This window comes from Stegastes partitus, unplaced genomic scaffold (assembly GCF_000690725.1).
Source record: "Stegastes partitus isolate 25-593 unplaced genomic scaffold, Stegastes_partitus-1.0.2 Scaffold65, whole genome shotgun sequence".
NCBI lineage: Eukaryota > Metazoa > Chordata > Actinopteri > Pomacentridae > Stegastes > Stegastes partitus.
Window position 1 is genome coordinate 439,131 of NW_007577796.1, and position 27,929 is coordinate 467,059.

Below are 27,929 nucleotides of genomic sequence, written 5' to 3' on the forward strand. Positions count from 1 at the left end.
AATGTCAGTCAAGAACTGTCTGTACAAATCCACAGAGTCCAGACTCAAGGTAAAATCTAGGAAAATAAGTGGAAGCACCTGTGCTGGTATACCATGGATGTTTATCTCTTTAAATACGCTCCTAAATATGACTGTACCCAGTTTCTATAAATTATTATACACAGTAAACCGTCTTCACGCTGATGGCAAATAAAAATGGGTTTTGTGAATTAGAATAAAGCATGCTGCAGTCTTGAATTCAGGGACATGACAAGCATCGTGTCTGTGCCTGACTATGGCGATATCCCTAATTCGCATGCTGCTCACTCGACCTTAAACACCTTGATGCAGTTTATCATAGTGCTTTGCATTTCATTACAGCAGATAAATTTCATACTCATCACTGTGTACTGTATGAAAAAGTGGGCTGGCAACAAGAAGAGAACTACACTCATTTTTATTTATAAAGGTTCTCTTGAAAAAAGCTACCTCACTCCGTCTCTTCTTTTTTTCAAATTTCAAACCGCTGCTCACAAGAACAGAGCCAGGAGTGTTTAATACAAAATTACAGAGGATTTTAAAACTTGATATCCTGTCCCACTGGTTGGCTTTTAACTTCAAATCTATGGTGATATCCACGATTGTCTCTAATGCTCGTGCCTTTCTTTTATGTGGCAATATCAAACCTGTAGGCTCTAGAGTCGTGAAAACGGTGACAGGATATGAAACAAAATTGTGTAATAGTGTATGGGGGGTATTTTCCCCTGGAGGAAAGTTTTAGAGCCCAAATACTATATTGGTAGGCTGATATTACTGGCTGACATTGGACTATCACAGGTATATCAGTATCTGCTTATGGGTTGTACAATACTGCCAATATGAAAACATTTTTATTTTTTTTAGAAAAAGATGCTTGGGGTAATTAATAGAAATGGCATTATCACAAAGTTTGTCCAGCAGAGCAACTTGGATTTCATTGTTCACATATGTCTCAGACATTGTGTGCAGCACATGTAGCAGAGCATGTGACGCAGCTGAGCAGACAGTGGTGCAGAGTCCAGTGGTGTCTTCATTTTAAGCATGGGAATCATTTCCCATTTTCAATATTACAAGACCATATATGTACAGTATAGATGAAGAATATCAGGAAATATATTGATATCTGGATGTCTTAATCCCTAAAATTGGCATAAGCTCAAAAATCACATCTGTCAGGCTTTAGAAAATGTTTGTGAATTTAATACACTAATGAAGCTTCTTTTTTTTGTAGCCTTTTCAGATCATAGCACAACCATAAAGCAACATTGTCTTTAGATAAAGTTATACATTTTATTGAATTTTGATTGTTTTAACCACAATGTTGAACAAACTTAACAAATTTCCTTTTGTCATCAATACTGTTTTCTTTGCTCACTGCTTAGATTTATTTATTAGTTTTTAATGTTTAAAGAGAAGAAAAGAAGCAGGTCTATGTGGCTGAAGAAGTCCGATTCAAATGACAAAAGTTGGGTACAGCTCTACGCAGAGTTGGTCCTGATGCAAATTTTTGCAAAGAATTCTTGATAATCATTGTCTAAAGATGTTGTGCACCTATGGGGAGTGCCATCACGAGTATGATTTCTGGAGGTTGCTGTTGGAAAAAGCAGGTTTAATTTTGTGTCCCCATATATGAGTACATCTCATTTTTTCTGAGTTTAGTAACACGGTTGCGTGGTGGGATTTACCAAACATAATAACTAACTGTATTTCATTCTTGCTTAAGTCAGGCACAGAGTCACACAACAAAGATCTGAAAGTGGCTGCAAGCAAGCAAGACACACTCAGACCAAGAAATGTATTTTCCAGCGACATCAAACTGGGAGAGGAGAGAACAAATGTTTACCTGATTCCTCAATTCACACATCTTACAAGCCATGAATTCATCGGTTGCACTTTTCCCAGCTTGGGACAAATCTTCTTTTTTTAAATCAATGTTTCCTGTGTGACACCAATAAAGTTTTTCTTATCTTTGGCATTCTTATCAGTACACTGAGCTTTTAGTGCCTTACAGTAATTAATTAATTAGCAAAATTCCTCGCACAACTACACCCGACTTCAACACGGAGAGAGCATCGGTTAATCAGCCTGAATAACTGAAAACAGCTACGTTGTTCTGCAGAGCCACACTGGACACAGTGTGTAACGGGAAAGCTGTTCATAGCACTAGATACACTAAGAATTAATGACCAGCTCTTAGCTTTATATGCGCTTTCCTACTTTTTGCTTACTGTTATGGTTACTTTGCCAGTGTATTCCATTAAAATCTTAGGGAATCATTTCAAGCAAAGAAGCAGAGGCAGGATGAGTCCGCCACATCTGCCTAACATGAAACAGCAAAGGAATGTGAAGAAAATACTGAAGAAAACCAGAGCTAAAAACCACCTGAATATGCATCATGGTAATCAGACTGAACTGCTGTCCACTTCATTCAGCCTCACATTGACTTCATATTAGCTGAATACCTTTTGCCCTGACCAATCAGTGGAGAGCGCTAATGTCAATTTCTGTCAACACAGAGGAAGTAGTTAAAAATACGTTGATGTAAAAACTATTATTTGTGTCCACTGACTTACAACAACCCACACAATTGATTTTTTCATGAATGTGGCCGATAACCAGCTAGCGATGGAGCATGATGGCGTCCCTGGTCTTAATCCCTAAGCTTTGATTAGTCAGTGGTCTCTCTAAATGGGAAACAGTCATGCATCCATTCAGCTGTCTGGAACAAGGTTATACTGATGTTGTTCTGCCGTTGCAGGATGTGTAAACAGTTATTTGCTGAGACGTTACCATGACAACGTGATAAACCAATGCTGTGTCAGGGCTGTGTTTCAGCGAGTTTGCCACGGAGGCTTTCTGCATCCTAATAATTAAAACTTGGTTGGTGCAGCTTTAAGAATATAATTTATTAGATTGTCCTTTGTTTTTCCTTCTCACTCTCATGATTCCATATTTGGATCCATATTAGCTGTTGCCTTAGCAACAGCTATTCCTGGGTTTTTAAACTGCGTGCCAAACCTTCAGACAGAAGATGCACAACACTGCCAGGGTAAACAAAGTAATCTTGATAATGTGATGCAATCAAACGCAATTAAATGCAAATACAAGACAAACTGAACGAACCTCGCCGTGTACTATGCCCCAAAGCTTTTTTTCTATTGATAGTACAGGTCAAATGTAGGCACTTTTTGAGAGGCATGTTCCATAGTCCTTGACATTACCAATTTATTATTCATTCACTGTATTCAGTGTCTGTAAGAGCACAAGAGGACATTCACCCTGAATATGTTCTGTGCCAGATGCTTTTGCGAAGAGCACTCGAAATTGAATTTCAATAGATTTGCATTGGCATTCACTCAGCTCGCATGTCCTTGGGTAGAGCACCGCCCACCACCCTGCAAGCTAAGAGCTCAACACCTGCCTACAACTGTGGCATTCACATTTCCTTGGTCTTCTTCCTTTCACTGTTCCATCAATACTTGCTGCCTCCAGCTATTCAAATGCTTCACATATAAATGAAGCGGGCAGACAATCGGCGAACACCTATGAAAGTACATGTGTCCTTCACTAAATGAATGGTGGCTAATTACTTGCTAGGTTTAAAAGAGAGAGAAAAACAGAGGGATGTGGGAGATAATAGGAAGTGGAGGGAAGGGCAGACAGCAGGGCAGGTAAGTAGAAGAACTGGATTGGAGACAAAGACGGAGTCGCAACATGTTATATTGTCGAGATAGATAAAGAAAGGGATGATGAGACCGATTGTGGAGAGAGTGAATGACTGAGATTGTGAAGTGAGGGAGAGACTGAGGGCGGTGGGGAGAAAAGGGCAGGCGAACTTGTGGATTAAACATAGAGAGATATAGAATGAGTAAGAATCAGTGTGAAGTAAAAAGTGGTGAAAAGGGTGTGTATGTGTGTGTGTGTGAGAGAGAGAGAGAGTGAACAACGGAGATAGCAGAGGAAAGAGATTTAGATGGCAGAGAAAGAGAAGCCGAGAGAAAGCAGCAAAAGGTATTAACTGTCGCAGAAGAGACAGAACGCAGGAGAACAAATTCCGCCCGTCTGCAGTGGTAACCTTGAGCAGACATCTTGGGTGACAGCTTTCCCACTTTCTGATTGGCCATCCGTGGTGCAGCTTTGATTCAGAGCCTATGAAGTATAACCATCCATCCTGCCCCCGGTGACAGCAGTTACGTTTGTTAAAACAATATGTTAGGAGGTGAGATGATGAGGGGCAGAGCACGAGCGCGTGGGGGAGAGCAACCTTCTCCATCTCCATTAACGCACTCCATTTCCTTGATTGGCCTGTCACATAGACACACGTGATGCGCCAAGCAAAGAAGGCTGGCCAGGAGTCAGCGGCGGCTTTTATCGCTGAATGGAGTGCTCGGGGTCAATCTGTTGCCACACAACGATGGATGACTGGAAAACGGCGGTGTTCTTTTTTTTTCTCACCTTTGTACATTCCTGCATAACTACTAAATCAGTCATTGTCATATCTGAGGAGGGTGAATAGCTTTGCATTATTTAACAAAAAAAACCTCCTTCTCATGCATAAGGAGGGACGTGTTGTAGTTTCTGCTGTCAGACAACAAACACACAGTACGAAGCGCAGTTCGCTTGTTTTATGCAGGAAAGGAATGTAAAAAGTTTGTTTTAAACATTGTTTAAAGAAGGTTTCTGTGGCAACAGCACCTGTTCTATTTATTCTGCAGGCCTCGTGCTGCCAACTAGCAGGGACGTATATGTTTTTGTTGGTCTTATCTCTGTTTTTTTAAAACATTTGAACACCATAGTGAAAGAAAGTCTAATACTTTCTGACTGTAATTTAGCTGTTTCTAGTAACAAAATATGTAAAACAGCTAGTATATGTTTAACATAAAATACATTTGTCTTGATTTAGAGGTGTACACCACTGCTAGCTTCATCAGTAAAGATGATGAAAAAACATATTTTTTGAAAAGGCAAACTAAAATTAGACTAAAGCTAGGCCTGGGTAATTAAATGATAGCACTATGCAGCAGTGCTTCATCAACAGCAATCAGAAAATAGTTTGATAGAGTGTTCGATAGTTTCACTTCAATGCATCAGATGCAAACTCCATTGAAAGCACATACTGAAAGTGTTAGGTTACATGAACACACCCAAAGCCTGCTCCCTCTCTGGTTCATAAATAGCCTATCATATCCCTTGATAATGGTGCCCCTTCGCCCTTCGTTGCTCTCCGTGCAGATCCTCTAAGGCACACTAGTCCTTTGAACCTTAAGGCCAATTTGTGCTTTCTACNAATAAAACTGAAAAGCATGATTTGGCCCTTAATGTCAGCCAGTTGTGGTGGCTTTGCACTGGTGACCCTCCTTGTAGTTGTGCTTACTTACTTTATTTAAGGTGTATCGAGTACTGATGCATGGTATTAAAGTTTCTGGCCCGTACCAATATCCAATATTAAGATTTCTGATATCGCCGATAAACGATATTACCGATGTCGATATTCAATTTTTGTTCACACTGAAAAATGAGTATTAGTAAGCACTGTGAGAATGTGAAAACTACTCAAAAGAAGCCCATACCAAATTAGACCACATAGTCTTCTGTATTACTTAACAAAAGTAAAACATATTTGAACATATTTAAACATGTTTTAACATATTTAAGGTTCAAGTCCAGGACCATTTAATCATAACAATCATCGGTTTTTCACATCGGCTAAATTTGTTCATCGAACCGATACCGATATATGGGAAAAAAAACACTAACATTGGCCGATAACGATGTGTATTTGATAGATTGATTGATGTATTTTCTTGCATGAGTGTTTCACTTTTGTGTTAGCACTAAAAGGATTACATGTGTACCGTAAGCTAAAGTGGGTAATTTAAAGTAACAGTTAAATTCAAAATAAACTCTTTTTTTTTTTTCTGCTGGCCATCACTAAAAATAAGTAAATAAAAATTAGCAATAATTATCGACTGAAATGTAGCACTTTAATGAAAATCCTGATGTCTGATGTTGGTCAGAAGTGTCTGGGTGCTGCAGTCTGGTATACGTATCCGTGTATTCAAATTCATAGGGACATGACACATGCCATCACCGAGTGTTGACATTTTAATATTCCCACTGTCGCTCATTCAAGTGATCCTGCAACTATGTAAATAGGAAGTAGCAGCTTATCCCTCTCTGCTTGCATAGCATGGACTTTCTGGTAGGGACCGTCTTCCTATCTGTGTCTCATACCGCAGTACACCGAGGTCTGGGAGTGGGGAGATAACGCTGCCGTTGCCTTTGGACGTCCCACAAAGACACCCGAATCTGTGCCATTCCACCAGCAGCCTCTCTTTATCGCTCCTTCTTTCTGTCTTTTTTTCCATCTATCCATCCCTTCTCTAACCAGCTCACTTACTCAGGCAGATGGTTTTCAATAAATGGCAGAGGGACAGCGCTTGCCAAAACATTGTCTGATATTCCTCAGTAGCCATTTCCCTCTTGGCCAGATACAGTATATAGCAGTCAGAGGAAAAGGGCGGTAAGACAAAGAGCTGTCCCTGTCGGCCAAGTTGCGTGCCACTCAGCAAATTATTTCCACGGTTGGCCTTGGTTCCTCATGGGTGGAGAAAGGTGTCAGTGGATGTTACAGGGTGCCTGTTTTGGTTTGTGGGAGTGTCACTGCATCAAATATTGAGTTATAGCTGCCGTTCAGGACTAAATGAATGAGGCAAGGTAGATTTTTCTCCCTCTGTCCAGACGTCTGCAAGAAAGCAGATGAATATTTTTTTCTAAAATGTTTAATATTTCTTAGATTTTTACTCATAATTATTTAAAGTGCTGACTTTGCATATATTACAAGCTATCTATTTCAAATAATTTTCTAAACTGGAAGGTTTCAATTAGCATTAGAGTCAGCTAATCTGCTAATTTACTGTTTAATCTAGTTGATTAGAGAAGTCAAACGTGACGTCTTTAAATTGGCTCTTTTGTTCACAGCTCAGGTAGACCTTTTTTCTATTTTACTTTCTTTTTCTTCTATTCTCTTCCTTTCATTGTAATCAGGCCCAAAAAGACCCAAAACAAATATGCAAAACGTCACTGTCAATTTGGAAAGGAGCAGGAGCCAATTAAGATGACTGAGTGGAAAGAATCCCATTAGGAGGCAACAAGAGTAAAAATCATTCTGAGAGTGCAGTCGTTGTCTAAATACCAGACACTCACACTGTGATCAATCACTGTAAACATTCAGAAGCCCGCTACCTGACTTAGAACAATGAACATCAAATAAGGAAAAGATAGAGGAGGAGTGTGTATGACTGCTGGCAGAATTGCAGGAAGGTCTGTGAGCATGGACTCATTGTTATTTTCTTGTCAGTGTGCGCACACAACCCCCGACAATGCCCTGTATTCAACCACACATGACAATTTTCACACAAGGATGAAATTCTATTTAACTAACAACATTCGCGGAACCTTCAATGCAAACACCTACCAGTCTTTGCGGCATGTCTGTATGTCATAATAAACATGCACTTAACACATCTTGATCTGGCATGAATCAAGCAAAGCCCGGTGAACCGCGCAGACGAAACTGCCTTGTTTACGTGCAGCAGGCGTGAATGGGGGGGTTTTTGCTCTCCATCATAGCTCTCATTAATCTGGGAAACGTTTTCAACCACGCGTCAATCGATGGAACATCATCATCCATCACTCGTCACTCTGCGACTATTTGTAGCCCGCAGGCCAGAGGTCTAAACAATCAGCAGCAAGGAGCAGTGGCAGCCATCAGAGCTCCGTGAAAGTCTGATGCCGAGATCACACTTAGTTCTGAAATATGTGTGTTGCCAGATATGTTCTCTTTTCATTCGATATCACTTCTTTTTCTTGCATTTGACATCTCATTTTATTCTGTTGCTGCTAAGTATTTGTATGTAACCCTACTGTATTGCCTGCTGCTTGTAGAATAATTCTGATTACATCTACAGCAAGACATCAACTGAAAATTCGGCTAAGATGTGGCTAGTTATTCATTTACTTTTAATATATGCGTTTCCATTACCCAGTAATTACTGAGTGGGATGCATGAAAATAGATAGGAGAGGTTAACCATACATCAAAGAGCTTCTCTGGTTTTATGCCACAAAATTCTAAATATTTGGATCGTTCACTGAAAATATCAAAAGTGAAACTACTCATGATGCAGAATGATCCTGTTTGGGGTAATAATTATTATATCTAGCATATCATACTGGATTATTACTTGTGAAACATGTCAGCAGCATTTTGCCCTCTAGCTGGAGAGCAGAGCTGATTGTAACTACTTTATGTACTGCCGGATGGTGCGAGATTAAAGAATCACATATTTAAAAAGTAGCCAATATTTTATAATTTAAATAACTAGGTACAGTAAAGTACATGCAGTTTAGTAGAAAGTCAGTATTTTTCTCATGGAAAAACCGACAGAGAATTATCGTCTAAATCTGCAGTTGCCTTTGGATTCACAGAGTTGTATAGAGTTTTTGGTTTTTAGCTGTCCAGCCCGCAGCTTTACTGTTTGGGATCATCGTCACAGTATTTTCTGATACAGCAGTCAACACAGAAGCTCTAACATCCCACTGCGCGTTACCTGCTCAGCACTAAACAGAAGATAGACACAGTTAGAGAATAGCTGGTGAACGTAGTGGAACGTTTAGCAGCTAAAGAGCCACATATTTCCCACATCGGTGGGTGGTGACTGTATATAAAGATAGACGAACCATGCGTGATGTCACACAGCTACTGCTATCTTGGCAGTGCCTGACTCCTCCTAATTCCCTGCTAATCCGAAAACGAGCAAAGAGCTGGAGTGTGAGTGGAGTTGAGACGTGACAAGGACTGTCCCTGACGGTGTCAATCTGCCACTCACAGTGGCCACACCCTTAATTATGCATAGCTCTAAGCATGAATACAATTTAAACGGATGAGCTAAATAAACATTCATTTACTGTACATTTGTCATGAAAGGAGAAACCAGCTGTGGAGACCAGAATTGGGTTTGTGTCAGGCTGCAAACAGGTGAAGTTCTTCTCTGAAGTTTGCCATTTTTCTCAGTTTTCTCATGGGGGTCTATGGGACTTGACTCACTTTTGGAGCTAGCCTCAAGTGGCCACTCGAGGAACTGCCACTGGTTACAACTAAAAACTGAGCTAAAAGAGAGTCGATAATGGACTTATGTTCAGCATCCATCCATCCATTATCTATACACCGCTTAATCCTCACTAGGGTTGCAGGGGGGCTGGAGTCTATTCCAGCTGACTTAGAGTGAAAGCAGGGGGACACCCTGGACAGGTCGCCAGTCCATCACGGGGCTACACTCAGAGACAGACAGCCAAGCACCTACGGACAATTTAGAATCACCAGTTAACCTCAACATGTTTTTGGACTGTGGGAGGAAGCCGGAGAACCTGGAGAGAACCCACGCTGCATGGAGGCGTCCTAACTGGGACGTGAAAGTGGATGTTTAGCATCGAAATGAACAAAAGGCCTGAATAAAAAAGCAGTAAATGAATTAGGTGTGATTCCATGTGTAAGAAGAGCAGAGAGGAGAGTTCTCCCATGTGGCATTTGAGTGATACCGGTTGAGCAGTGCTGAGATACTGTTATTGACACTGGACGGGAGCGACTATGAAGGTGGGATTGTCTGTTTTTGGTGACATTTCAACAGAGTCACAGAGGTAAACACACACAACCAGTCAGAATGTGTATATGTTTCCCTGTGTGTATATGTTCGCAATTCATCTGAGTGTGAGGGGGTCAGGGTCCTAGCAGGTGGGGAGGCTCGGGGCTCATCCCAGCAGTGATTGGGTTTTGGAGCGGGCCGCGCTCTTCAGTCGCTGCCAATTAGCCTGCTGCCACCTTGTGACATTTAAAAGACGGCAGAAGCAAGCGGACTGGTCTGTGCACACACACGATATACCTACACACCATGCATACACACACAGTCATGGCTTCTGTGCAATAACACATTTTGTGCGCAAACAGTTTTTTAAAATTAATTAATACAAATAATTTCTGTTTACTGGACAAAGAACATAATAAAAAGATAACACAATGTCTAATAATCTTCCTGCGTCCAACAATGTCTCATAAGTTGGTCTGCTAAGTTTGTCCTTAACTTACTTCTTTTTGTGTATATGTCTTTTGCTTTTATTTTTTTCTGTTAAGTCTCATCTGTTGCTGCAAAGTTACAGATTGCGTTACTTAGATGCTTCTTATTCCTTTTATATGGTTGTAGTTCCTGCATACTGTATCCTACATGTGTGTTTAAAAGGATTTTTTTCACCCAGTTAAAAAATATAACATACATATTATGTCCAAATGTTATTTTCCAGAGAGAGGGTAGCATTATTTCAAGTTTCGTTCTGGTTTTTGTTTTATGTTTTTCAGGAGCAAGATCATATTTCCATCAAAAAAAAAACATTCAAACCAACATTGAGGTGATGCAGCCAACACACAGTGCCACAAAGGCAAAGCCTGGCTTATTTTGCTGTACCATTAGCTCTTCACTGTTGATTAAAAACTATTAAATGCACATTGGTAAGCCACACTGTTGCACTGGCCAACACGTCCCCCTATTACCATCAATGCTACACGCTCCAGTTTATTCCAAGTTAATCCCACATACTGCACACTGTGCTTCTACTGTAATCAACCAGCAGCACAATAAATGTGTAATACTACGAAGCCCAAAATAGTTCCTCATGCATATATTATTTACTCCAGCTTGAGTTTGCTCAAAACTTCCGTGCACAGCTGTTGTAAGAATTTTTTTTTCCCCTTTTGTTTCCCTTTTCATTTTAAATGCAAACTAGATTTGTGACCCATTTTTACATTAACAAAATGAACAAATTCAGGCTTGGGGCTGCAAGCTACAGACAAGCCAGAAAGTCTGGAAACTGGGAAACAATCATGTCATGGGTGTTCATCTTTATATTAGCGTGTGTTGACACTAAAAATACAGACTATTGCCAGCCTTCTCCTTTAAATATATGTTGTGCACACTCCAAATAGATTTCAATGTCCTTACATTGTATTGCAGCAGAGGCAGAAATAATAAGACTGATATCTCTAAAACTGGACAAACACAACTACTGTCCATGGCTAAGTGGTAAATGTTTCTAACTTATTTATAATGGATGAACAGACCATGCTGTTGCCTCACTTCTTATCAAACTGTCCTTTTGTTTAAATGCGGCACAATAAATTGTAATAAATTCAATAATGTGGTTGCTCCAAATAAAGTAAGTAAAGTGAGTTAGTGAAGTAACACTCTCCTGGATATGCTGTACATCAAAATAAAATCCTGTTGCACACTTTGTCTCCTTCCATTTTTGCAATTTTAACAGAATGGCATTTTGTTTTTCACATTTCCCATAAGAATGCCACAAAAATACTCAAGCAGCCCTTATTTTTGAGCAATTCTGACAGGGAATTTCTAAAGTAGGGCATTTCAAAACCAGACAACAATGGGAGATGTCTCTCTGCCTGCAGTCCTCTACAATGCTGAGATGAATAATGGTATTATCTCAACACGTTGAACTATACTGATTGTTCAATTTAGAGACAATCACACAGTCTGTCACTTCTCCACTGCTCGCCCCTCTGTCTAATTCTGTCCCAAACACACGCATGCATGTAGCAAAATAGGCCTTCAGCCTGACTGCGCTGTGAGAATAGGATGGAAAGAAAACTGGGCTTTTTTTTTTTTTCCCCCTTTCTGTTGGGGAACTCAGCACTCAAGCACACACACATAGACATGCACCTGCACACACACATACCCACACAGACTCACACAAAGGCAGGGCTAGTATCCCCCTGAGTTTTCCCTACTGCTGTTTCTATGAAAAATTTACACAGAAGTGATCTCACCAGCTATTTTGAGCCCATCTCTGACCTAGGAATGTTTTAAAGAGCTAGTATCTGTCTCGGCTTTTTGTGATGTTTGTCTTTACGTTTGACAAGACCCCCCCCAAAAAATGCTGTGTGTGTGTGTGTGTGTGTGTGCATAAAACCTATGCTCATTTGTGTGCCTCTATGCCTTTCTGTTTCATGATCTCCCTGCTGCGCTCAATACACAAAATTGCCTCTAAAGTTGGACTTTTCATCTCATCTCGCAGACAATACTGTCCCGAAACTCATCTCCAATTGAAAGCAGGCGATTTTACTCATCTTTCCGTACATCTCCTCGCAGCCACGAAATGGTGTATCTATTACGTGAACACAAACATTCTCTCGTCCGGGCCGCAGTATCCTCAATGTTTCGGCAAGACTTTTTATATTTTCCACGCAGGACACACACACAAACACAATCATATAGTAAGTGAGTTACAGAGACAGACAAAAAAAAAAAAGAAAGAAAAAAAAATCAATTGCTTTTGAGAGAACTCCATCAGCAAATTGAGTCAATTTCAGGTTTCTCTGTGCGGTCTCTGATGCAAAGGCTCACCACAAACACTGCCATCCAATTTCATAGCGAGAGTCAGGCTGCTCTTGAGATGAATAGTCTAGGCCTGAAGTGTTGATGTTGGAGGCAAAAGTCTGTCTGCTTGTACTTTCAAACTGGTAATGAGATGGGCTGCTCTTTCCTTATTTTTTTTCCAACAATGAACTGCTGAAAATGTTCGAGGAGCGCCGATGATAAACATGTGACAACAACAGCATGAAAACAAAACAAAGAGCAATCAAGCCGCAAATGACATATCGTTTGTTTGCATCTTTCTTGTCTGCCTTTCTGTGTCTCCCGATGTTACTAGTTCCGATATAAAGTCACAGAATGTTTTATAGCCCAACCAGGATAACACAGAAGAACTCAAACTGACCCCTAAACTAAAATAAATAAAATAAGAACATCTCCAAAGGGAGGCTATTTCTCTCCCTGAGCAACAAAAAGAGACTGATGCACAATTTATATTATAACAATCCAGCCAGATTATTGTTCTGCGCTCCTTAATGGTCCACCAGAAAATATAATAAATCAGCTGAAGATGAATTCAGAATTATAAGACCAAAAGGAGAGCACCCATTTCGCCTACTTTAAAATATTTACTGCGCTTGCCTGTTTGTTTTCATATCGATTTTAAAAGTCTTTTATTAGTTTATGAGGCTCTGCAAGGCATTGCATCAGACTACCTTTCAGAGTTGCTTTTGGTTCATGAACACAGAAAGGGCGCTCAGATCCTCGGGTTCTATACATTTCGCAGAACGAAAACATTTGGTGATGCTGTTTTCAGCCAGTGATGCTCCGAGATGCTGGAATAACTTTTCAGATGCTTTGAGAGGAGCTGAAAATATAAAACTAAAAGCCAGTCTGCAGTATTTCGCCTGGCTTTATGATTATGGATTTAGAATTTATGCTTATTGTTGTATGTTTTTATCACAATTACATTCAATTTAATTTGATTAACATTTTACCATTTCACTATGATCAATTTATTGTGTAATATTTTCATTTATGTTTTATTTATCTATGACTCATCTCTTATTTCGTCTAATTCCAATTTTTTTGTTTTAATCTATTGTTTTTAACTCTTTTAGCACCTGCGCTCTTGTTTGACATACATTTTTTTTGAAATAATTAAAAATCAAAACAATAAAGAAAATAAAAATATCTTTAAAAAAAAAAAATATATATATATAGGGGCGCCGCTATAGCTCACCTGGTTGAGCTGGCGTCCCATGTACAGGGCTACAGTCCCAATGTGAAGGTCATGAGTTCGAATCATGCTCATGACCCTTTCCCACAGGGTCTCCCCCACTTTCCTGTCTCTCTCTGACTACACTATCCAATAAAGGCACAAAGGCCAAAATAACAACTAAAATAAATAATAATAATAAATTAATAAAAACTAAAACAAAACTAAAACAAAAAACAAAAAAAACTTCTGTGGTAATATAACCCAAAATGTGATGTCCCTGCATGTGGACACCAGGTTTTAAGATGATAAAGCACCTTTTGGTTTGTTTCAATAGTGCTGTATAAATAAAGTTAAATAAAGGATCAGCGTCCAGACAAATATGGACAGACATCTGTTATTTACTCCCTACATGGCCTTCTTAGAGCAACATCTGTAGGTACTGTTTCATTCCTTTCAGCTGTTTTGTGATTGTTAATCTGTAGCTTGGTAGAATTTAGCTTTTCCATCATCAGCTAGTTCAACAAATTCGACTGGCACTCTCCTAAAGTGTTATTTATAACTAACTGTTGAATGAAGCTACTCTTAGAACTTTCATTTCATTCTGATGAATGCAGATTTATTAGTGTGTCACATTTAACGCTGACCTTTCAGTAGTGTTTCATCCTGACATGAGGCACAACATGTTTTGTTTTTGTTTATTTAACAATACCTCCGTCTAAATGACGTTCACAGTCCAATATTGTTTTCACACTTCCATAATTCCTTCCAGTAAAAACCTCACACACAATCTTGCTGATTTATTAACATGTATGCAGCATATTTAAGTTTCTTGTTTAGGTGGCACTTGTTTTATTTGTGCATCATATTTTACAACTAATGTTTTTCTACATTTGTGTGCGTAATTATGTGTCTCCCTCTTGACGAAGCCGGCTTCAAGAATGCAAGATGAAATTCGGTATCAGCTGGCAATAAAGTTGCATCGTTTCATATTTTCTCATGTGCAAACTACAGAACTATTACAGCAGGCAAATGAATGTAATTTTGTATATCTAAACAACACCTGGAAGGCAGTGAAATATATAAGTACAGTGAACACAATAGCAATAACTGTAAAAACAACTGCAAGTATCTCAGAGTTGTACTTTGACACTGTGCCTGAGTTAATGTTAATTACTTTCCACCTCTGTGTGAACAATGTTTTCAAGGAGACCATGGTTACACACCGTTATGGTGAATGAGGCCTGCAGTCGCCATTAGATTACAACCTACAACCCACAGCATTGCTTTCCATTAACTTAAGTCAGATAGTATCTGTAATTATGCAGATTCGCTTGGACTAATTGCCTGGACAACTGCTCATATCTGTAAATTAATGTCAGATCTGCCGAAGCAGTGAACTATAACTCTTTCGTTTAGCACCCTGGTTACAGTAACAAAAAGCTCTGCTGCTTGATTGACGCTTGAGCCTCATCTTGATGAAGGTGACAGAAAATATATTACAGAAAGTGTGTGGACTGCAGATAACAAAACAGGCCGAGAAATGCACTTGCTGAGAGATGCTCTAAACTCCACACACACAATGGAAAGGGAAGATCAAGAAGGCTGTATACTGACAGGGCAGCTGTCAGGGTCAAAAGCAGAGGAATCTGAATAACTTTGATGCCATATTTTCTCATTAATACTAGAGATACACAGGGGTAGTGGTTATGACACGATGTTTACTACATTTTTTAATGCGGGATAGCCTGATGATGGAGCTATCATTTTTTAATGATGCATCTGGGCGAATTCAGTCAAGATGGCAGATGAGAAATTCAGCTGAAGCGCCGTCAATTTCATGTTTGAACGTTTGAACTCGGTGAGGAGGTTGTTGCATGAAATAACCTGCTCAATGAGGTGTTGAGGACGCTTTCCAATCGAGTAATGTAAAAATGGGAGGGGAGGGGGCATTCAAAAGGCAATCAAGGAAAACAGTTTGTTTGTATAAAAGCAGCGCTGTATAATTAATCGCATTGTGTTTGACATTAAAGTGCAACATGGTTGGAGACATCTGAGCCTTCGCCTGCAATCAGTAATGAATGACCACACTGGTGATAGATGGGATGCCCAGCAGAGTGGCTCTGAATATGTGTATGTTTTTATATCAAACATTAATCTACCGACTAAGAAGACAAACATTAGTCACTCAAAATGCATTTTGAAAAGCATTACGTGTTGTGGGCACAAATAATGAGAGGATTACAGTCTCCCATCACAAAAGGATTACGTGATGAAAGCATGAATTCGACAAAGTGTTTTTTATGGGTATTTAGAAAATGTCTACAGTATTTTGCAAATTATGGTGGATGTGTTTCCATTTTCTTACATGTAATTTTTTGGATTAAAATTCAACTAACCTAAAACTGCTCAAACACACGAACGTGGCACCGACAAAGTTTGCAAGCCGACATTTTTTTTTTCTGTGAATTTCGTTCAGGCATCCTGTCAGCAGAGATTCACTTGATGTGTTTATTAAAATGAAAATGACTAAATTTTTTTGAAACACTGATGTAAATTCTCAGATTTATTGCGCTGGATTATCTACCTCGGGCCTCAGGCAAGTCTGTGGATGTTGCTTTTATAATGCTCCAGAGTGAATAGCGGTAAACACTCTTTTCTGAAAGCTGGAAAATAAGCTGTGACATCTACGCTGACTGTGAAGATGACCCCAGCAGGAGTAAAAGAAACGGCGTGACTGGCATTATATGGGCATGTCTGAAGGAGGAAAACTAATTATAAACATGAAAACATGTAAAGGAATCACTTGTGACACTAACGCCGAACAAATAAATGAATGTGTTAATAAATAAAGGAACTTTAAGATCCATGTATGTGCTCTCTGCTGACCGACAGACTAATTATTTAGGTGTCAGACATGTTTTTTTGTTGTTTTTTTTTTTCTCTGTACTTCGTTCTTGATGCAAACATGTGATGAGCTACAGTCAAGGAGAAGATGTGTTATCTGTGCGTGTCTCGTTTCGGAAAACGGATGATTTCAGGCTGAGCCAAGGCAGTCAAAAATCAAACAGCTGTAAATTCTTCAGTGTAAAAATACCGCTAAAATCAAAACTGTAAAACTGAAAGCACAAGTTTCTCTCATGACCTCCTATGATGCAACTCAGGCGTATACACTAAAACCGTGCCCTTTTCTTAGAGGGCAAATAAACTTGAGCTAAGAGTCATGGTTTGTTATTCTGAGCCATCGTACCTTCACAGTAGGCGTTATCGTCTCGCAGTGGGCGGAAGCCATCCTTACAAACGCAGCAGTCTCCAGCCTCCAGGTTCACGCAGTCGGAGTGCTCCACGCAACCGTGGCCCTCTGAGCAGAAGTCGTGACCTGCAGGAGGCAGGGAGAGGAAAAGGTCGAGACCCAGATGAGAGAGGAGGAGAGGAGTGATGGAGGCGTACGGAGCCAGAGGGAAAGGTTATGTCGTAGTATCACACCCCTCTCTTACAGTATCTTTACTGTGGTGTTTTTTCACTGAAATATAAGGTCAAAATACTAAATTGCTTTAATTTCACTCCTCCACACCTGACTTTCAGTTCTAAAAAAATAAATAAAAACATGCTGCACGAAAAGCAGTAATAACTACTAATGGGTGGATCAATATCCAACAGTTTTACAAGTTTTAGCCTATTTTCTACAAATCACAAATACTTTGTATTATTGGTGTTTTTAGAATGAGTCCCTCCTTTATGGATTTTATTTCTTTCTAGCATAATATGGGAAACCTATTGAATCAGCCTGCAGAGGTGTTTGCAGAAGCATCTAAGTGAACACAGTGATGTCTTAATATCTTATTGGATATTGTGAAATCAAATCTAGAAATCAAACACTGAGCACAGGTACACATTGTCACAGCAATCATGACAAATTTGGAAGTTTTTTTCATTGAAAAGGTGGTTTTTGCCAATTCTGGAAAATTGTTTTGCAGAGGAAAGCTTTCAAAAAAATGTCACAAGGTTAAGTTCATTTTTATACTGGCGACCTGGAAGATATTTATCTACAACTAAATGGTTTTAAAAAATAATCAAATGACCCCTCTGACTAGTTTTAATGGTTATTGTATATGTTTTATATTGCCTTACATATAGCACTTTCCCTTTGTCTGTCTAGGTATTTAACCACACAAATGTGCAATATGTACCTTAAAATATTCATGTTTCACCACAAAAATGTGTGTAATATCAGCAGTGATAATGAAGAAGGAAGGATGGTGCTTCCTCAGTACCTCTGCACACTTTACAGCATCTGCCAGTCAGCGTGATCTGCTCCGACTCCGGACAGCTGAGTTCAGGACAGGGCTCACTGGGGACCACTCGATGCATCGTCCTGTCCTGTGAAGGGCAGAGACAAAATCCTCATGAGCTGCTACTTAGATGAACTCTGCCCCCTTCATTTGCACGCAGCCTGGAGGTAATTATGAAGGTAATTATTCATCTATTGTATTACCTCTTTCCCTGTCCCCGCTCTCCCTCCACCCTGTGTGTGTTCATTATAAACCAATTACTCACTGGTCAATCACAGTTTTGTTTTGTTTTTTGTCAAACTACTTCTGGAGGTAAAAAAAAAAAAAAAAGAAGAAGAAGAAGAAGCTCTCTTCCTGTTATCTTCAGTGATTTACATCATGATTCATGATGCATCCTTATAATACAAACAGTGAATCAATCTTCTGGATTATCCCTGCATGTGTGTTTAGTCAGAGTGTAAAACCTGATTAGGAGGTTCCTTTTCCCTGCATGCCTTTGGCAGGCCTCTCTAATGATCTCATTCACGTACCTCCAACTGATGCTAATTTAGCCTCATTAACACCACAGACAGTTGGACAAAAACAATAGACCTTGTCTTTCAATTTGTCATGCACAAATGCTTTACTTCACAATAATCTCTGGCCTGTCTGTCTACAGGTTGCCTCTATGAGGTGCCATTAACTTGGCTCATATATAAGCTGCTGCTTTATAGTGGGCTTGTGTGAAAATTCTGGAACAAACTTCCCCTAAACAACTTTCTAAACAAGCCTCGCCATCTACTTCTTGCCACCCACTACCCAAAACTTGCACCCCCCTCCCCTGCAGCCAGCAGGCAGACAGAAGATCAGAGGCGTGACAAGCAGCTGTCAGGGGAAGCCTGCAGGAATCTGCAGCAGTGGGCTGACTGACAGCACTCCCCGTCCCCACTTCTTTGATCTGCCTGGGACTGCCAGTCAGTTAACTGGGACTACAGATGGGCCAGGTGTGGGCAAGCAAGCCAGACAGCTGTCTAAAACTGCAGATTCTAATGGAGCTTTGCAGAATTCATGGCGGAGCGGGTTGATATGATAGAGCTGGGTGATTAAAAACTTCAAATCACTTTTCTGTGATTGATTGGGCCTGCCTGGCATAATGGCATCAAGTGAATTACTCCCAAAAGTGAGCGACCCACCCATCTGGTGCACCAGGCAGACAAAAGCAAATATTCTGAATAATTGGGAAATGAATCCAATTTGGGACCACTGTGGTATCTGATGATTGGGATTGAGAAATGACTGTGGCATCCTCTGATTGTCAGATGTATTGCTTTGGCCTCTGAATGTAAACTCAAGTAGCAGGACTTGGTCAATTTTTTTAAGATCCCAAAAAGCATGATGACAAGATGGATCAATGGAATTCAGCTGAAGTGGACAACTTAGCATGCTGGCTCACTGAGTCTTTATCCTCTCAAGGTGGGCCACAGTAGCTACGGAGGGAGTATTTAGTGAGCTGTCCTGCAACATGGAAATTAAAAGAGCCGAAGTGTTTGGTCACAAGAGTTATTGTGGTGTCTCTTTCTGGAGAGGAGTTTGATGAAAATCCTTTGAATAAATATGGTTATGTGTGTACCTGTGTGTGTGTTGACATGACTTACCTTGCATTCAAACAGCAGGCACCTGCCAGAGGAGTCGCGCACAGCCTTCTGATCTCCCTCCACCAACTCTCTTCCGCCAAACAAGCAGACAGCTGGTAGCAGACACAGCACACACACAAATGAGCACATGCAAAGCAAACATAAAAGCACATTGCTCTCGTGAAATCCACCGTTATGTAGTGTCGTATTCAGGGTTCTTTAAGGGTCGGGGTCTGTTTTTAGAAGAGCAATGCACACCTCAACAAACATTTGTCGCCATAAAATTAAAAAATTGGGAACGTTTGATCAGTTGCTTCAATAACTCATTAGTTTTGTTTAATTATATTTTTTAATAATAATAAAAAATGGGGAAGAACTTCTACTAGAGCGGATAAAGCACAGAAAATGCTTCACTTTCTGAAACTATGAAAACATGTAGATACAACTAAATAACCAGGGAGTTTATTTGCTCTTCACATATTGAAAAATGTGTGATGTCTTCAACTTGCTAAAAAAATAAGAAACAAAGAAAAGCAAACTACTTGATCAGAAAATAAGTTTCATTGATCACATTTTCTCTTTTTTTCCCCTGTATTTGTAAATTAACTAATTAACCATTTTATACATAAATCATCACATACTTTTTAATCCTATTTCCCTCGACTAATTCTTTTAATTATTAATACTAACTATATTAATATTCAACCCACGAGTGTTAGTTAACAGCGTTGTTTCACATGTCTGAACCAATCTGTCCTTATTTCTTGCACCTTTTCTGAGCTTTTTCTAAAGTCTCTGGGTAAATGTAAGTCAAACCAAATTAAGCATTTTAAACTCAATTAGGTAGCGCCGCAAAATGAGTGACGACATAATTAATATGTAGAGAGAGGAAGCCTTCCTCGCCGCAGCACTGAGGAGAAGCCGTTTCATGTAATTGTTGGGGGGGGGGGAATAATCACACGGGGAGAAACTGTGTGTTTGATGAGCAGTCGGGGTCAGACAGATTCAGACTGATATGAGGGGGAGAAATGATTGACACTGCAGGTCAGGCCCTATCACAAAGCGGTGTATCATGAAAGCGAAGGACTTCTAAAACAGCCATTTGACGCTGTACTTGACAGACAATCAAAAAAAAAAAAAGGAAAAAAAAAAAACAGAGGCAGAGCTCCTCCCTGCGAGGCCTTGCGCTGCGAGATAAGGCTTTAATTTGGAGAGCGAATCGTGTCTTTGTAGTGGGGAAACTTGTGGCACTCTTCTCTCCAAAAGCCGGAGCATGCGTAATTAGCTGCGTGTTTGTCTACCTCGTTGAGATAAGTGAGCACGGGGGTATTGAGTTTAAGGGTATTACCTGCTACGTGTTTGTATTTAGCGTAACTCAGCAGCTGATTCAGAGTCGAGCTGAAGGCCCCTGCGCTGCAGCTCTGACCACTTGGGTCGGCGGAAATGATGCTGACACAAGATGATTAGAATCCAAGACTAATGGTTCCGTCCTGATAGAGAGTTTGAATCGTGTCCGTCAGCTGCTCGCGAGTGAAGTAGGAGAGCGACGGCAGAAGTGTGTGGGAGTTCGTGATGAGAAAGTTCTCAAATTAAGTCAACTTGATGCAAAGTCAAATCTACAAAGAAATATTAGATGAAGTCTGCCATATTTCTCCATCAGTCATAGGGTGTGTAACCTTTCTCCTGTGAGAATATCCCTTATTAACACTTAGAAATAAGGTAATAAATTCCTTCATTTAATGCTCCAGCTTGATTTAGTTCTTTACATTGCGGGAAGTTCTTTTTGCCTTTCACAAACAAATATATCACATTTTTTTAAAGTTTCATTTGGGTTACCATCAGAACAATGCTGGGGTGAGAAAAGATAATACCCACTGAAATCCATTTTTATTGAGAGGGGAATTGAGAGAATATGAGATGCAGAGTGCTGCGGTGAGGAGGCTAATAAGAGTTCATTGCTTAGCTCAAAGTCTTTTAGAAAAAAAAAAAAACAGACCCTCTATGTAGCAATGTGATGAAACAGAATTATTTATCCAGCCAGAACATATCAGTACTCAAAAGTGGAAAAAATGGACATTTAAGAAGACACTATCACCAGTGAGAGTGTGTGCATCATTTCAGGCCTTTAACATTTCTCTCCTCTTCACTTTTTTTTTTTTCTCACAGCTTCAACATGTAATGCCATAAATAGGAACCACTTTACATCACATGCAGCGATCCCAGATTTACTGGCTCATGTCTGTGTGACTGGTGGCCATCTGTGTTTCGAAGCCAGCTAGTGAATAATTGATTGGTCCATGTATATGCAAAAGGATGGACTCATCTCAAGAGACATGTTAGGAGGTAGCTTAGCAACACAGCAGAGCCCTGGTCAATTGTCAGGCAGTCCTTGTGGAGGCGTTATGTGTGCTCTAAATCTGGCGGTGGAGGTTGTATCGCTGTTATGTGTGCGTGTTTGTGTGCAATTGTGTCCATGATTGTATGAGTGTAGGAGGGTGTTGAGGTTAAGGGTACTCCACTCACGCTGGCACTCCTTGCAGCAGGCACCCTTTACGTAGGCAGGCGATGTGCCCGCCGGGCACTGAGGGGGAGGGCAGGAGATGGCCTCACATTGCACCGTGCCATTCTGGTTTAGAGAGAGAAACACAACACTTAGAGGGACTACTAGGACCCAATTGATTTGGGATGTTTAAGGTCCACACGGAGAGATATCACATGAATATCAAGGATTTGGAAAATGTGACAATATTTACATCACTGTCGCCTTTTTAGAGACACAAACCCTTTTTGCTGAGGATCCCTTAAATTAGGTAATTACAGAACTATGACCAAATACGCAACACACAGAGCCTTTTAAAACGGAAAAAGAAATGCGGCAGGACATTTTGTGTCATGGAAATACTGTTTCTAAACTTCATGCGTATCTTTGGCATTTCATATTATATGTTATTTCTAATTACTTACTGGTCAACATAGTATACTCAGTCTACTACAACAGCTTATGAACGTTATGAAGTTCAACTTGTGTTCAACCTGCTTAAACCCTTTATGGGGCAAGTGACCATATTTGGTAACTTCGTTGGACGTTCAATATGTCCGCCCTGTGCCTCTCCTTGAGGTTGAAGAACCATGTGCACTTTGATTTACTTTTTATATTAGTGCTAATATCACTACCTTATGAAAAATGTCACTAAACAAATGTTCCAGGCACTTTATAAACACTTCATTACTGGTTTGCATTGAACTCCATTTTGATTTATTTTTTGAGATCAGTGCCAAAACCACTACTCCAAGAAAAATGTTACTAAATGAACTTGCCAAGCAACTTTATATTCACAATTGGTTACTGGTTGTGTATCATTACCTCAAACTAAAATGTTTCTAAATAAATGTTTTTTTGCAGTTTGTTGCTTTTTCTTTTATTTATTATAAATTTCTTTCTTTTTTCACCGAAGATGGGCAAGTTACCATGTATGGCAACTTACTTACTTACTTACTTACTTACTTATTTATTTATCTATTTATAAAGTCACAAAAGTAAAAATATCTTGAAATATCCTTCAATAACGCCTTAGGGTTGAAATATTAATTTTCCAAGTATTTCAAGGGTTAACGAGGTGTTGATTCACTGTTATGGTCATTCTGTAGGCTGCATTTTTTTTGGTCTACATTATATTATACTGACAGCTGTTTCTATTACTATGTCTTCCTCATTTAAATCACCGAAGGCAGACCAAATATAAGACACACCTTTTTTTTTTTATGTGTGACTTTCTTTAAAATTTCATCATTTTATCCTCCAACAACCTCATTATAAATGCTGGTACAGCCAGGCCATGTTGCATTTTTAAATACCTACACGATTCTGGCAGAACTCAGAGGTACACTTTAAATAAAAGAAACTACATTGTGAATGTACCCTGTAGGAGAATTCCACCTGTAAATCTAATACTTCCTATTCACCAGCTGTCCCTGTAATTAACATTGTTTCCACGGATGAAAGCTCTGTGACAGCAACATCTATGTACCTGATCCACGTAATTGATAACATCTTAATGCGTGACCTTTGAATTTTAAAGGTCGCAGCTAATTGCCACACATAAGGTAAGAAACACATCCCGTCTAATTCCTTAATTGCAGCCCAGGAATGGCACAACACCGTTCCTGGCGAATGAAGCGATTTCATTGGATGAGTGGGTAGAACAAATCCCTGATGATAATTATCATCTGTCAAGAGCAATTAGGTGCAGTGCACTGTGAGATATGTGATTTCCTATTTTTTGCATGTTGGGTAGTGGCGCGCGAAGGCATCCGATTGGCTGTTTGGAGCAGTTCAGTGGCAGTGAATGAGTTTCGTGTTCCAAAACTGAGTAGACTGACAGGGGGTGAAATCTGTCTGCTGATGTGGTACAAGCCCAAGATCTCCAGTCGCGTCTAATTCTTCTTTTGGCAATTATTCACACTTTACGCAGCGCAAAGTAGACCCTTGAGAGAACGGAGCATTACTAAGCACTGTTGTTGATGTGTCTAATCCTGAGTACGGTGGAGGTTTTTAATACAGTATCTTTTCTTAGGAAACTGGGGCAACCCTCCTCTAATGCAAGGAAATAATGACAAAACAAGCCGTCGACAATGGGGCCCCTGCACTCTGCACCTCGCCCAAACACGCACCCGCACACCCCCAACCTGACACACATGATCAACAGGGGAGCAAAACAAAAGCCAACACTTACAATGGGAGCAAAGAACACGTGCGTCCCCTGCACACACAAACTGAGGCGTGCACACACACACACGTCGATACGAGGCGATACAGACATGATTAAAAATGTATGTTCTTAGACACAAACACATATCCTGTTCGCACGAGTATACACACACTACCCACACACACACACACACACACACACACCTATCTATTTACTTTATCACAGGCTCACATGTCTGCGAACGTAATCACACAATCACATACAAGATGACAGGCACATCATTTCAGACTGTTCACACACATACACGCACACACACACACACACACACACACCCACACACACACGCACGTACTTAATTAAAATTGAATGTCCTCCCTTGCTCTTTATTACTCTAACATACACACCCATGCACCCAGTGTACACACACTGACATGCATTTACACACACACACACACACACACACACACACGCAGTCAAGCACCCGTGTGTGAAGCCCCACCGTGCATGTGCAGTTCCTGCAGCCATCTGTCCAGCCCTCATCCTCCCTGTAGACGACCCCCTTGACGCTGCAGGTTCTCTCACAATAGCAGCCATCCAGCCCATTCATCTTCTCCTCCGCCCTGGACAGCTGCTCACGCCATCCCACCACCACCACCCCCCCCAACCACCACCCCACCCCAAAAAAAGACAAAAGACAAGAAGGAGAGAAGATACAACTCAGTCTGCGTCTATATTCACACGTAGAAAGCACATGTAGAGCCTCAAGAGCAAACCAGTGGCACCACAAAAGTCGGTCATTAAAAACCATTAACACCTTTTAAGTCTCTGCATAAGAAGAGAAAGGACTTCAATAATAGCCGACGTCTAATGTTAATATGCCTCCGACTGCCTGTTGCTATGAATGTTAATAGCAGGAGGACACTGACAAGTGAATATGTTAGGCTATAGGATAATTTACGCATTTAATTCAAAGCTGTAATAACAGGTTCTTTAGAATAACGCTCCGATTCTGGACCAAATGTCAAATAAGGACACATTAATTCATGCTACGTTACCTTGCTGGATGTTTTCGCAAGGATATCCTGCAGTTCCATGATTTTCTGCACAAGTCCGTGGAAATCATTGCAGGTTGGACATGCTGGGACACAAAAGGCAAAATACTGCAATTTCAGCACATGGAATACAATTACCTGCCATTATGATAATGTATGGTAATTGCAAACTAATGTAGTTACAGCCCATATACAGAAACCGTGAACTTAATTCGTTCAAGAAATAGGGATATAATAAAGAATTTGATGAAAATACATTTTTGAAAGTAAAACTGGTTCATGCAATCACTAGCTACAGCACAAACACACAATATAATACAATATAATGCAGCCATTTAATCTTATTTATTTGCTTACACACTTTCTTTCTTGAAGGGACTTAATCATCAGTTTGCTGCAATTTTCACATTTCTTTCATGTTCTGTTATTAGAAGTACATTCTCAGGTTCCCTTCCTGCAAGAGGACCTCACTTATTTTAAAATAGAGTTAGCAAACTTTTGGAAACACGGTTAAAACTAACCCACGTGCAGATCATTTCAAATCATGAAATGTTTGTGTGTTTTCCTTGTCAGCAGAAAAAAGCAGTTTGTCTGCGACTCATACAACAAAATGAGCTGCAACAGCCACCTGATGTAGAGAAGAAGGCTGCCTACAAAAACACATCATAGCTCAGAAGACAAAGGGCATCACTGCACTGGAGAGTAACTGAATTGTAAAAACAGCATTGCGTCAAAAAACTGTTTCCAACTCAAACAGTCTCCCAGATTACTACTTGAAAGTCATGCTGAACTACTCAGATGAAATCTTAGAACTTGTACACTGATGTAAACAAGTGTTTTCTTTGTCCACTCACAGCTGACATGTGAATTCAACAGTATCATCTCCAAAGTCACGGCAATAAAGACACTCCACACATGCACAGGAGAGGCGATGAGAATTCCTCCTTTTTGGTGACTGACTGGCTATTTGCAAAACATTTTATTACCCGAAGTTTTACTGAGGGAAAAATCGTTTCTCAGTTGCTAAGTTGTGTTAAGCTGTTTTACTCCAGTGATTACAGAGGCTTTCAAGAATTTAAATAAAAAATAAATCAGTGCACTCAAGAGTCTGGCAAAATAAGTGTTTGAGGTAATTTAAATTAAATTAAACGCTCAGTGAAATACTGTTTTTTTTTTTATGTGTTAAGTAAGAAACTGCACTCACTTCTGTTCAGATCAGGACACTGTGAGATGTAACCCTGTGGCATCACCAGGATCTCCACGTCCTGCATCACTCCCTGCACACACAAACACACAACAAACTTTTTGATAAAGGAGAACAGAGAACAGTCAGGAAATATAAATACGATGAAGCATGTTGATGTGTACTAAGTAGATGAGGACCTAGAAGGGTATACACAGCGCTTCCAACACAAAACCAACCGTCCTGTTTACGAGAGCCTCGGTAATTGCTGCAATCATAAAACTGGATACAGTGAAACAGCAGTAAATCTTGAGAGCGAGCGGAAATTTATTTTTCAATCTGGAGAATGACAGACAGAGGAGTTGGTTGTGAGGTATTCTGTCTCCCAGATTGCTGCTTTGATGATTCGTCTCATATCTGGACACCGACCAAAGTTAAGTGAACCGATGATGTTTTAGTCGGAACATGAAGTTTTTTTTCCTCCAATCTCCTCTGATAAGCATAAACAGGAGATACAGATTCAATTTGATTCATAAGTCCAAATTGATAGCCCTTTGTCCTGTGTCCAAACCCCAAACGCATACGTACATACACACATATACACACAGATATTCTGTTGCCATGGCAACCTGGCCCATTTCGCTCCTTGAGTGCATTTATTACCCTTACAGAAGTGGAGCGGTGCAACTTAGGAGAAATTGTTTTTTAAATTGTCTTGCCACTTCAATTTACCGGCCATAAATTTAAAATCCCGCGGAAATGATTTGCTGATTTTTCACGGCAATGCGCAGAAATGGAAGCAGATAGGAGTTGTGTCTATCAAACTTGTAATGAAACCAGAAAACCGTACGTTTATTTTGGAGCCGCTGTGCAAATTTTCACACCACACGACCGCCGTAAACGTCATCTTAGCCACGATTAATGTTGCACTAATACTGCTTGTGCTATTTTGAATCTTTGTAGTGAAACAACAGTCAGAGCATTAATCTCAGCATTGTGATGTATTTGCGAGTAAAACTGAACATGTGAGCGGGATTTAGCTACCACACGTATTTAAATGAAATCCTTCAGATTATACTGGATCACTTAAAAGTGGATGCGACTTAGCAAAGATGGCACGATGCAGAGCTGAAGAAAGCTGTCAATAATCTAATAAATTTGCCAGTTTTTCGAAAATGTCAACATGTTTTGCCCACTGACGTCTAAAACCAGCCTCCTGTGTTATTCCTCTGCGAGCTACACTCCACTCACAGTAAAGTGCAGATTTATATAACAGGCGCAGCGAGGAAGAAAAAAAAAACAGAAAAAGTTTTTTTTAGCATATAATGGCATGAGAGCAAGATGAACAGTTAACATAGAGATACAGGATTAAAAATTAACAACACGTTTTTGGGCTTTTTTTTTGCA

General features: G+C 40.0%; 1 protein-coding gene across 1 annotated transcript in view; it reads right to left on the reverse strand.

Moving 5' to 3' along the window:
* nell2a (neural EGFL like 2a) overlaps nt 1–27,929 on the reverse strand; it is an 88,995-nt gene that overhangs the window by 44,078 nt on the left and 16,988 nt on the right. Inside the window, exons 6-12 of the mRNA XM_008276112.1 lie at nt 26,544–26,616; nt 25,343–25,425; nt 24,787–24,915; nt 22,102–22,204; nt 19,600–19,691; nt 17,948–18,053; nt 16,924–17,052 (exon numbers count right to left, since the gene is read on the reverse strand). Of these exons, the coding sequence (XP_008274334.1) occupies nt 16,924–17,052; nt 17,948–18,053; nt 19,600–19,691; nt 22,102–22,204; nt 24,787–24,915; nt 25,343–25,425; nt 26,544–26,616 (715 nt within the window). The remainder of the gene's footprint in view (nt 1–16,923; nt 17,053–17,947; nt 18,054–19,599; nt 19,692–22,101; nt 22,205–24,786; nt 24,916–25,342; nt 25,426–26,543; nt 26,617–27,929) is intronic.